Source organism: Schistocerca cancellata, chromosome 5 (genome assembly GCF_023864275.1).
Source record: "Schistocerca cancellata isolate TAMUIC-IGC-003103 chromosome 5, iqSchCanc2.1, whole genome shotgun sequence".
In the NCBI taxonomy this organism is placed as follows: Eukaryota; Metazoa; Arthropoda; class Insecta; order Orthoptera; family Acrididae; genus Schistocerca; species Schistocerca cancellata.
The window spans coordinates 430,289,842-430,302,909 of record NC_064630.1 but is presented as its reverse complement, the minus strand read 5'-3'; the positions used below and the strand labels follow the sequence as shown (position 1 = coordinate 430,302,909).

General features: G+C 39.3%; 1 protein-coding gene across 1 annotated transcript in view; it reads left to right on the top strand.

Annotated features, from left to right (window-relative positions):
- Window positions 1-13,068, top strand: part of LOC126188586 (uncharacterized) — a 91,742-nt gene that overhangs the window by 56,571 nt on the left and 22,103 nt on the right. The window contains exon 2 of the mRNA XM_049930187.1: window positions 6,929-7,151. Coding sequence (XP_049786144.1) covers window positions 6,929-7,151 — 223 coding nt within the window. The remainder of the gene's footprint in view (window positions 1-6,928; window positions 7,152-13,068) is intronic.

Genomic DNA, 13,068 nt, shown 5'->3' with positions numbered 1-13,068 from the left:
GTGTATTTCTCGAATTCCCGCTCTATCATTGCAGTGCAACGTGCTTTTCGTTTGCGATTTGCAGTATCCCCACGCGGACGTGTTCCTGGACGACAATCCATTTTAAACTTGGTAAATGCATTCAGAACAACAGGGGATGTGTCATCTGTACGAAGAGGATGTGAGAAAAGCGTTACAACACCACAAAATCTCGAACGAGTTAGAGCAGAAGTGCTGCAATCTCCGAAATGCTCAGCTCGGAAACACGCACTTGCTCTTCGCATTTCAAGACGTTCTCTCCACCGGATTCTTCATAATGAACTGAATTTTCACCAGTATAAAATGTGTGTGGTGCAGCAATTGTCAATACGAGATTATGTAACATGAAGAACATCTTGTGAAGACATGCATCCAACCATATCCCGTGACGCAAATGTGTTCTTTTCTGATGAGACACATTTTCACCTCAGTGGGTGTGTAAACAAACAGAATATGCGGTACTGGAGAGACACGAACCCCAGGCTAATTCACCAGAGATCCCTGCACTCAGACCGCGTCACTGTGTGGTGCGCCATATCACGAATAGGCATCACTGGCCCTTACTTTTTCCAGGAAAATCGTCGTGCTGTAACTGTGAAATCGGATCATTACTTAACTATGCTGCAAGAGTTTTTCCAGCCGATTTTCGAGGCAATGCAGTTACAGGATGCCTGGTTTCAACAAGACGGTGCCACTGCCTGCACACGCGGCGGGAATTACCATGAATTTTCTGAGGCAAACGCTTCCTGGAAGGCTTATCTCTCGGATGGACTTAGCTCCATGCGATTTTTTTTCTTTAAGTTTACCTGAAGTCAAAAAAGGTGTATTGCAACCGTCCCAACACGCTGGAAGACCTACAGAACAATATTGAGGCTGAAACTGCAAGAATACGAGAAGACATGCTTGAAAGAGTACATGAGAATTTCAGAAAACTACTGCGGCAGTGTGTGGATTGTGAAGATAGACTTTTGTCAAATGATGGTTCAAATGGCTCTGAGCACTATGGGACTTAACTTCTGAGGTCATCAGTCCCCTAGAACTACTTAAACCTAACTAACCTAAGGACATCACACACATCCACGCCCGAGGCAGGATTCGAACCTGCGACCGTAGCGGTCGCGCGGTTCCAGACTGAAGCGCCTAGAACCGCTCGGCCACTCCGGCCGCCAGACATTTGTCAGATATACTGTTTAAACCATGTAATTACAAACTTCCATTACCGTCCAACAGGAGAAAATAAACAATGTAGATTTGTAAGTGTTCTTTTTTTTTGTTTCATTCCCAAATCAGCTATTTACCACGCTTCACCCACAGTTCAAACATCACTACATTCTGTGATAAGCCGCGCGGGGTAGCCGTGTGGTCTAGGGCGCCTTGCCACAATTCGCGCGGCTGCCCCCATTGAAGGTTCGAGTCCTCCCTCAGTTATAGGTGTATGTGTTGTTCTTAGCATAATTTAGTTTAAGTTAGAATGTGAGATTAAGTAGTGTGTAAGCCTAGGGACCGATGACTTCAGCAGTTTGGTCCCACAGAACTTACCACAAATTTCCATTTTCTTTTCTGTGATAAGAGTAGATACACCTGCCCCAGAAGAAAATCTGATTCATGCAGCCACACAGTTTTTCACCGAGTACTGTTTCCATAGCCAAATACGGCAAAAAAGAAACATACTGTTGGCACGAAAGCTGCAGCTCTAATGAAGAATTTGTTAAGCCCTCTATCACTCGGCAAAACGAAAAGTGATATAAAAGATGTGTATCTCATAAGCGCATCTGTCGATGTTACTAATTATGAAAACGCTAAATCACCCACATCATCATTCAGTGATTGCATCAAAATCGTATCACAGATCAATGATACCGAAAATATTGAAAATGAGACGTTCTACACAATTCCTTAGATTATTCTACAGCAACTACGGAAGCATAATTATACGTATCTGTCTACCTTCTCACAAAATTTGAAACGAGTCACACAAGGTGGAAGAATATAAGTGGCGAGCATCAAAAAAAGTGTTTTCGCACACAAAATCCGAATGAAGCTCGAGTTTTGAAAGCAAGTTTTGAATTTTATTTATTTTATTTTAATCACTCTAAATCGTTTCCGCACATTCAGTTCAAATAAGAACAATTTTTACGTGCTACATTTACCTCAAGAACGGATAAGGATTGTTGGATAAAAATGTTTAATTTTTACTTTATCCATTATCTACCTTCGCGCAAAGCTTAAGCTGATTCGAACAACTTTAAAGTGCAGAAGTTTTGCGCTTCAAAAAACTCTCAGAAAAACGTCTTTTTGCAAGTAATTTTAACATAGAAGTGGTGCGCCCAAAATACTCATAAAAATAAAGCTGTTTTTTGAAAATGAGATTTGAATTTTATCCTAAGAACGCATTTTTTAATTGTCTGAATCACTTTAAGCCTTTTTCACGCATTCAGTTCACGTAAGAACGAATTTGGCTTGTTACATTTAACTCGACTTAAACCACCGTATTTTAACGACGCATAAATATTATAAGATATAAAATATCATTTTTAGTTTATCCATTTATCTACCATAGTCCAAATCTTTTACTGATTTGTACAAGTTTAAAATACAGAAGTGATGCGCCTCTCAGGCATGTATTTGCACATAAAATCAGAACGGTGCGCGTACAAATGGTGCCATTAGCTGAGCATTAACTTCAGCCCAATTAACATCTTTTGCAAGCTACAGTAACACATATTCGAATGGTTATACAGATTACCGCTGGTCCACGCTATACCAACAACCTTTTACCCCATGATTCTAGCTGGAATAGGAACCGAGCATCAAGACCCCCCCCCCCCTTTCCTTTGAAACCGTGATTATGTTGTAACGTTAACTACGTGTATAATGGGTGTGACTACTGCGATGTTTACAACATAGTTCTGATTTCAGATATGCTGGATGACGCAGTATTCAAGTAGTTTACGTAATGGAATGGCTGTGTGCCGTCATATCGCAAACCCACATTCATTAGGGCTTTCTCAGTTTCGTATACCTGTTGATATTTACCGGTATTTGATTACTAACCTTCCAATTAAATCTGACTCAGCAGAATATTCGTTTTTCCAATTGAGAAGAAAGCAGAAAAAATTTGTAACTTTTTAAACTGCTCAGCCAAATTTTATAGTAATTGTAAAACATATACACATCGTCTTCAATATCAATAACTTCCAGTGATTATTTTTACTATCAGGTTTCATAATTGCCTCTTGATTTACTATCTGTACAAGTAGTAGCTGATATTTCCTTATAACAATGAGAAGAAAATGGTTGATTTCATAAAACACAACCACTGTCTGGCTTTTGTTTCTTGTCTAGTAAACAACGTGTCTCACGTTCGTCTTCGTAATAAAAGCAGACGACATGCTAAGTCAGTGTCGCCTGCGTGCGAATGCAGGCTACATTTGCAACGAGGGAAGGCTGTTAGCAACGGTCGAGTACCTTCGATTTGTGTCGTTTCAGCTAGACTCCACACCAACCAACGCGCTGGATGTCTTCAAGGAGTGAGCGAATAGTAATCACTTATCTTTTTGGAGGTTCCAGACTTAAGTAGGGCCAGTACTCCTTAATCTTCTTTAGTGAAGGAATATTAGAAAACGGGAGTTCAGCACATCTGATTTTTCTTTGTCACCCTCAGTTCATCGATTCCAATTAAAAAGTGTGGAAACCGAAGTAAATTTCATTATCGCTGTTTTACAAGTAATTTCAAACGTTGTATTTAACTGTATGAATATGTATTTCGTCTTTTATTTTAGTTTGTTGTTGATATTGACACTTGGCGTTCATACCATGCAGCCATCACCTTATTATAGAAATGAAATATTTGATTATTAAAAACAATGGATACTTATTCAGAGCACATAGACGGTAACAGATCATAACAACAACGATCAAGTTCCACAATGTTCGCCGGCCGCGGTGGTCTCGCGGTTCTAGGCGCTCAGTCCGGAACCGCGCGACTGCTACGGTCGCAGGTTCGAACCCTGCCTCGGGCATGTGTGTGATGTCCTTAGGTTAGTTAGGTTTAAGTAGTTCTAAGTTCTGGGGTACTGATGACCGCAGCTGTTAAGTCCCATAGTGCTCAGAGCCATTTCAACCACAATGTTCCAGGGTTCATAACTTGTTACCACCTGTCGCCCAGCATTGTCGAACATAAACGTTTACGTGGTTCAGATGCTGTGGTGGGAGGCATAATGTTCCATGGGCGTATTGAACATCAATTCTCTGAACGCGATTCTCTCTCTGGTCAATGTTATTGTGAGACACGTTCACAGGAGTCTCTTCAGGGGTGCACTCGGCACGTATTTCGTTTGTATGGATGACAATGTGCGAACTTACCGTCTGTGATGATCACACACCCTATTAAGCATCATTTCCCGCCGTTTCTAACGTCCAGGAGACCATCATCAATCGGGGTGACTTCACTGTAATTGTTATCTTTGAAAAAAGTGGTACTTCTATTCGTCTCATTGCGTATTTCTTTCAGCTGCCTTTTATACTAAACTGTAGCAGTTCAGTTTGACAGTGACACGTCATACGAAAGTTAGTTTCGTTCTTAAGCTTTGCATACCAGCCTGTATATTATTGAGGTAAAAAATAAACATACACTAATTTGTTCTTTAGTCACATTGCTACACCGTCTCCTCTTTATATGATGGATTCCATAACGCAAAAATAAGCATCGTCGTCCGAGAGCCCATAAGTTTGGTATAGCAGCTCGCTCCCCAACCCCGTCCATCTCAAGAGTGTGACAGCGTGTAAAATATATTAGTTCGGCGACTAATACATCCTTTTCCAATACACTCTCAATGTGAGTATTTCACATGAGCATGTCGTTTACCTTGGTTTTACCGTCTGATTTCCGCAATATTAGTCGTGTTATTATTGTAATCAGTATCAGTTTTAAGTTGACGCAAACATTAATGTCAGACGAAATTTCTTTCAGAGCTGTGGAGTCTGCTCTCTAGTTCTCTCTCAGACAGTGTAAGTTGTAAATCAAGAGTTCGGGTTCTAGTCTCTGCCCACTAAACTGTTTCAATCTGTCGCTGTCAGCCCCTGGTAGCTGAGTGGTCAGCGCGACGGAATGTCATACGTAACGGCCCGGGTTCGATTCCCGGCTGGGTTGGAGATTTTCTCCGCTTGGGGACTGGGTGTTGTGTTGTCCTTATCATCGTCATTTCGGCCTCATCGACGCGCAAGTCGCCGAAGTGGCGTCAACTCGAAATACTTGCACCAGGCGAGTGGTCTACCCGACGGGGGGCCCTAGCCACACGCCATTTCCATCTGTCGCTTTCGTTCAGTACTGTTGCTCCCTTACAGTCAAAATGAATGCTGCCGTGTTCTTAATTTACTGTGACAGGTATGCTGAGTGTTCGAACTGTTCGCAAATCACAAATACTTTCATGCTACAGGCCAGTTGTACGGGCTGATTTATCCTGAATACTCGTGGCAGTAGTGAAAGTATTTCTAAACAACGGTGTAAGCTAACTATTAAACAGATAACTTTCCGCGAATTGTATTGGCAACTGTGAACGACACTTACCGAAAAGCAATGTTATTTGCTAATGATTTCTTAAACTTTTTGGAAAAATCGTTTCAATTATTTCGTTACGGTATGAAACCAAAAAGTTTCGGAGGAATCAGTAAACCTACAATAAAAATTACTGTAACAGCCGTACTCGTAGTTGCGCGACTGACGAACATACAAGGAGGTAACAGTAACGAAGTCTACAGGTTGTTCGGAAATTCCCGATACAAACTTCTAGGACGTGTAGAGAGGAGTTCCCTTCTATGACTGTTTCAATTCAGGTATGAACGACTCCTCGTCTGCTGAGGGAAAAAAGTCTCTTAATTGCTTGTTCTGGTACGCAATAGGATAGACAGGTTTGAACTCCTACAGACTGCTTCTTGTGAGGTCGTATGAAAACTTTAATTTACGAGATTCCTGTAGAGATAGAAGAAGACCTGCGGGCACGAGATCCGGCTGATGCACTGGAAGCTGAAGAGACATCGACCCACTTTGTAACGCATCAGTACTGTTCTGTACGTACAGTACGCTGGGTTCTTTTTTGTTTTGGAATAATGTAACCATGTTATGTCTAAGTGTTAATACAATCAAATGGGCTTAAGTGGTAAGTGGATGTTTCGTTATTTTTCCTTTCGAATTGTTACCTAATAACTGTATTGCGTCGTGCCTAATTCAGTTCCTCAAGCAGAAGTGGATGAGTTACAGCTCTGAATTGAAACCGTAGTAGAACGGAAACGGTAATATTCAAAATATTCTGTGCTCACTCCCTTCTACAAGTCCTAGAAATTTGTAACGGGAATTTCCGAACAGCCTGCGTAACTGAAACGCACAATACGTTGTTACCTCATTCTTAATAGTAGTTCTCTTCGTATTCGTTTCTGTCAAATGAGAAGATGCGCTACATTAACAATATTATCTTATGACTATTTTCAGAATAAATCAACAGCAGTGAATGTTGAAAGAGAGTTAAGAAGGAAACAAGAATTTTGATACTATATTCTAAGATGTGAATATACAAAAATAAGCGAAAAATATCTTGCACCAAAGAAAATGGTCAAGGCACGTAACCTGAGAACCATAGAGTAGTTTCTAGTGTCATATCTCTGGTTTCAAGGAAAAAACAATGTAAACGAAAAAATTGAAACAGTGAAAATATTGCTCAACTCATATTCCCCACACCAACAAAATTTTTCGTAACGTTTTTCTCAATTCAATTACATAAAAATTATTTTTTATTCTTCACCTTTAGTCACAAAAATAGTCAATATGGTAAGTTTATTGAAACAACTACTGTAAAATCAAGTTGTGACTGCTATTTGGCGATTTCTATAATACATAACTTCAATTTACTTTCAGAGGGAATGCATTTCAATACACATTGGCCAAGCAGGAGTGCAGATGGGAGATATGTGTTGGGAGCTCTATTGCCTAGAACACGGTGTGACGCCTAATGGCACCATGAAGATTACAGACAGTCAGTCGAATTCAAATAACTGCCACAATTCGTTCTTCTCTGAAAATGAAGCCGGGAGGCACAGTCCGAGAGCCATCATGTTGGATTTAGAACCTACGGTCATAGGTAATGATCAAATCTCTTTTCCCCGCTCTGTTTCCTATACCGCGCGCGCGCCTGTGTGTGTGTGTGTGTGTGTGTGTGTGTGTGTGTGTTGATTCACGGGTGGATAGGTTGTTGGGGTCAACATGTTGTTCATGATGTTTGTCGCACGTTCCCTACGTTACTGGTCAAAGCCGACCAGTGTTGCTAACTCTAAAAAACCCGAGTCGTTAGATTCAATATCAAAAGTCGCTAGAAAGTCTCTAAAACTGATGTTACTAGGGGTGTACTGAAAATTTCGTGCTGTGAATGGTGCAATAAGCCAGTAAGGGGGGGGGGGAGGCAATAAAATATTAATAAAAATTGTCTCATACCTAATTGGGCACTTATGCAGTTTAGCAGGTACGGAAAAAATTTTTCATTTTTTTTCAAAATTTGATCGATTATAGTCAAATTTGATACGCTGATTACGAATACGATATTTATTTTCGCCCCAGTCAATTATTTACATCAAAAAAATTGTTTAAAATTTTTTTTAAATTTTTTTATTTTTCAATATTTTGTCGATATAGTGAATTCTGATGCGCTGATTTCGAATATAACATCCATTTTCATTTTCCCTTGACCGTCGGCGATATCTTCTGCCCGATAAGCGCGGCGCTGCCGATGACGCAACATTGCGTAATACACTAACTAATCAGTATTTTCAAATCATAGGCGGCCGCTGCCGCGGCTGCATTCCAAAAAAAAAAAAAAAAACTCCCAACCTAACCTCAAGTGGGCTACGCTACAGATAACTTTATTTATGAAAATACAAAGTACAATCACCAACAAACTTTACATATTCACCCACAAAGCTCTCCAAGCCAGATACATTTGGAATGAAAAATTTTTTCCGTACCTGCTAAACTGCATAAATTGATCTGTAGCGTAGCCCACTTGAGGTTAGGTTGGGAGTTATTTTTTTGGAATGCGGCCGCGGCAGCGGCCGCCTATGATTTGAAAATACTGATTAGTTAGTGTATTACGCAATGTTGCGTCATCGGCAGTGCCGCGCTTATCGACAAAATATTGAAAAATAAAAAAAATAAAAAAATTTAAAAAAAATTTAAAACAATTTTTTTGATGTAAATAATTGACTGGGGCGAAAATAAATATCGTATTCGTAATCACCGTATCAAATTTGACTATAATCGATCAAATTTTGAAAAAAAATGAAAAATTTTTTCCGTACCTGCTAAACTGCATAAGTGCCCCTAATTGCTATATTGTCTTAATTAAATGACGCATCGCTTGCAACAACATACATATAAAATACGCTAACGTTTAATTAAACATGTTATCATAATTGACACAACACATAAATTGTTGTTTCAATCACAGTAGTCAAATATACTAGAAATATGCAACTATATTCGTAACAAAAGGAAGCAAGAACTCAAATTAGGTTACAGAATATATACATACCGGTATGTGAGCTAATCATCGTCGTCACTCAGAAGATCGAATAACTCTTCTGTTTCATGCTCTGACAGAACTGTAGTTGGTATTCACTGAGGCGTGCGAAACTGCAAGCTGAAGAGAGTGACAAATGCAACGGATCATTACCAAATGCTTCAAACCATATTCTCTCTTGAGTTGTTCGAAAAGGCCATTGTTTATTCCAACTATTGCAGAAACATTATCTATGCCAGTTCCTACCATATTAGCGATTGGAAGTTTGAGATCTTTCAAAGAATTCACAAGAACAGCAGTTTCTACTACAGCGAGTTTGAGAAATGCTGATCTAATGGTTTGGTTCTTTACACTATAGTACCGATACCTAGCATTTTAGATATTGATACATCTGTGGTTTCATCTATTAGTACACTGTATTTTTGGTCACCTATATCTTCAACCAATTATTGTGTAAAATATGGAGCCAAAACTTCAGTTATAATGTTAGTGCACTTTGTACGATGTAACTGCATGTTTTTAGCGCCCTCACCACCGGAAAACACCTTCTTGCACAGTATTCCTAAATGATCTACTGCTAAAATAGAACAATGTTCAGCAATAAATAAAGAAAGGGAGTCTTCCTCTCTGCTTGCTATTTTAACTGTAGTTTTCGGAACAATTTTCACAGGTAAGGTGGTTTGTGTTTTTTTTAAATCAATTTTTTGTTTATGCTTAATAGTTTTCGAATTCTTTCTGATACCACACAATTTAGCATAAAACTCTGTTGCACATACTAGACATCTTGCCTTGGATAAGTCTCCAACGACTGGGTTCAGCCACCCATTGAATTCAGGTTCTGCTTCCCACGCGTCCCGATATTTTTGAGCGTACTGCTTTTCTTCTGCAGTAAATCCATTATGTAAGCCACCACAACATAAGTTTCACGAATTTATAATCACTGAAAATACATTAAAACTCAGGTGAACTAGAGGTCATGAAAAAATCTACTCACTCGGTAACTCGATATCAGTCCTATTGTTCATTGTTTAAAACGTAATAATGTCTGAGATACCCCCACCGAATCGTTCTTATGTTAGCACTGTGCATGTGTTAATAATTTGACTGCGAGTTAACATTTCGAAAAATTAGAGGTTGCTGGGAAGAAATGTATTTTATTATACTTAATATTACGTATGTTTTTTGTCAATTCGAAAAATAAACGGAGTTCAAAAGTTGAAGAATTATATAGATGGATACGGTATCGACGATAACAAGCTAGTGGGTAATGAATAATGAATTGTTCTATAGTCAAGGTTTTCTATCTCTGTAGGCAGTTCCCGCATTCAGGTTTACTAAATGCTGAACACTGCTACATGATCTGCTAAGAACTTAATTTAACTTAGTAAATCTAGAACAAAGTCAGTGTAGTACCCATTCTATAGTTAAATGTTAGTGTTGTTAATGAAAATACTGGCCCAAAATAGTTTTGATTTGTACTTCAAAAGTCGTCAGTACTCCAAAAGTCGCCAGATAAGTCGCTAAATAATTTTTGTCGCTAAAAAGTTTTTTTTGTCGCTAAGACGAAGGCAAAGTCGCCATTTCTAGCGACAAAGTCGCTAAATTGGCAACACTGAGCCGACGACTGGTATCTGATTGTTGGGCACTGATATACGTATGCTTTTCTTCGTCTCTTTTTCTCTCATAAGCTAAATCGTTGGGTCTAAAACAATATGTGTCCACTTATGCCACATTTTTGACACAGTAACCTCCAGTATAATAATAGTGAACCGATGTATATACTGCGAAATTAAAAATAAGAACCATACTCTCACGGATCAAGAATACTGCAGCATAGAAAACTACCTTTTGAAAAAAAAAACATTCATAGTAACAGGTGAAAGGGCTTTCTGTTCAGATTTTAATGGTCTCCCTTGACAAAATATGCGCAGTCAAGCAAAAAGTCGCTTTATCGCACAAAGCCGGCCATTGTGGCCGAGCGGTTCTAGGCGCCTCAGTCTGGAACCGCGCGACCGCCACGGTCGTCCTTAGGTTAGTTAGGTTTAAGTAGTTCTAAGTTCTAGGGGACTGATGACCTTAGAAGTTAAGTCCCATAGTGCTCAGAGCCATTTGAACCATTTTATCGCACAAACGTCTATTGCAGAAGCTATGATTCAAAATAAGGCAGATCACATTTCTCGCCAAAGGGAATACGTCTGTAGTTCCATGGACAACGTGGTCATAAGAGACAGAGAACGGTAGCAGTTGGAAATGGGTGGGTAAGAATCTCAGACTAATCGAAGAAATCATCTCAGCGTACACCTAAGCGCTTAATGGAAATCTAAATGGGGATTGCCGGATGGGAATATGAACTCCGCAACTCCCGACTACGGGTACAGTGTTTGAATTACTGCACCTCCTCCATCAGTAGTATCCCCAGAATTTTCAGAACTGCCTACAGCAACAATCGGCACTAAATAGAAGATATAAAAAGTGTACAAAAAGTTCGAGGATATATCCAAAGCCGGTATTTAACTATGTTAGTAATTATTTATGCTATCATCCTCAATCCAGATCTGTTTTATTCTTACGATAATTTACCGTGGTTACTATTTAGTCCTTCTTATCTTTGTGTTGATAAATACCTAAAAGATCTGTTGTAATTCGTTTTACGTTTTCTCAGATATATTAAAACCCCATCTTCAAGAAAATACATTTTTTTTCTGTCGTATGCCGCGCTTTCTGTCATAAAGAAGTTTATTGTTGACATACAATGATTGTAATTGTTGTGATATGTCTGTTTGTCTTTACGTGTGGAGCTCGTCTCAAAGTTCCTTATACAATGTATTTTTTCCATAATCTTGCCGAAACATAAGGCTTCACACCATAACTGTTCACCATTTGTTACACAGTCAGTTTTGAAAACAAAATATATCTTGTCATGCCACGTATTGGCTGATCTCTGACTCCATACAGATAATAAACTCATCGTAAAACATACCTAATAGGAAAAGAAGGCTCATGATTACTATTTCTATCTTATGGCACGAAGAAGCTCTATAAGATCGTTAGCACTTTCCACAAGTTATAAAACGTAAGATGATTCAATTATTAAATATATATGTATATTGTTTTTTAACTATGTAAGTTTGAATTTAAAAATACGTTATTCCTCTCACAGACTTACCAGTATTTATATTATTTTGCCAGCAGAAGTAGTTTGAACTTATTAAAGACGATACTTAAGTTTTGCCTCCAGGGCGCTCACGTGCCACAAAGCCCCCACCCCCACCCCGTTTTACATGAAACCCTGAGTGAAGTGACGCCACCATTTAGGTTTTTCGGTATTTCTCCAAATCGCTGATGGGAAAAGTAATTATTCCTTCAAAAGGAAACAACCAATTTCCTTCCTCAATCCAATCTTACGCTCCCTCTCTGATCATCTAGTGGTCGGCGGGACGCTGAACACTAATGTTCCTTATCTTTTCCTAGATGAAACATGAATACCACAAATCTCCATTTTTCTTTCTGATTCAGTGTTTTCCAAACCACGATGGCTCTCAGTTTCTTCTGCCTCTATAGCCTAGGTCATTAAAGCACTAGATTCGAAGGCAAGCGGTTCGACTCCTTACGAGAGAAGAAATTTTCACATTTAGTGTTTGGCAAGCAAGCAGAAAATACATGATAGGATAAGTTACCAATCGCCAGATTATTTATCAACATCATGGATTAAATCCCATGCCCCTGTACAGTATCTTATTAGGCATGCCAACAGCAATAGGAGCACCTCACTTCACTGTACGCGGACTCAACGACCACCACCCATACTTCTTCCTTTGCTCGTGTCAAAAGTACCAAATAAAAGCAGACATTGAATACAGAAAATAAAAAACACGTGGACAAATTATTTACCTGATAATCTGTTGTTGTTGTGGTCTTCATTCCGAAGACTGGTTCGATGCAGCTCTCCTTGCTGTTCTGTCCTATACAAATCTCTTCACCTCCGAATAACTACCGCAACCTACATCCTTCTAAATCTGCTTACTGTATTCATTTCTTGGTCTCCCTGTATGATTTTTGCCCCCCACACTTGTCTCCAATACTAGATTGCTGATCCCTTCAAATCCCAGAATGCGTCCTGTCACCAGATCCCTTCTTTTGGTCAAGTTGTGCCATAAATATGTTGTCTCCTCAATTCTGTTCAGTACTTCCACACTAGTTACGTGATCGACCCATCTAATCTTCAGTATTCTTCTGTAGCACCATATTAAGTACAGAGAATATGAAATATACGTGGACAAATTATTTACCTGACAAGCTATTGTTGTTGTGGTCTTCGTTCCGAAGACTGGTTCGATGTAGCTCTCCCTGCTCCTCTATCATATACAAGCCTCTTCACCTCCGAATAATTACTGCAACTCACATCCTTCTGAAAATGCTTACTATATTCATCTCTTGATCTCTCTGTACGACTTTTGCCCCCGCCCTCCCCCCACACACTTCCCTC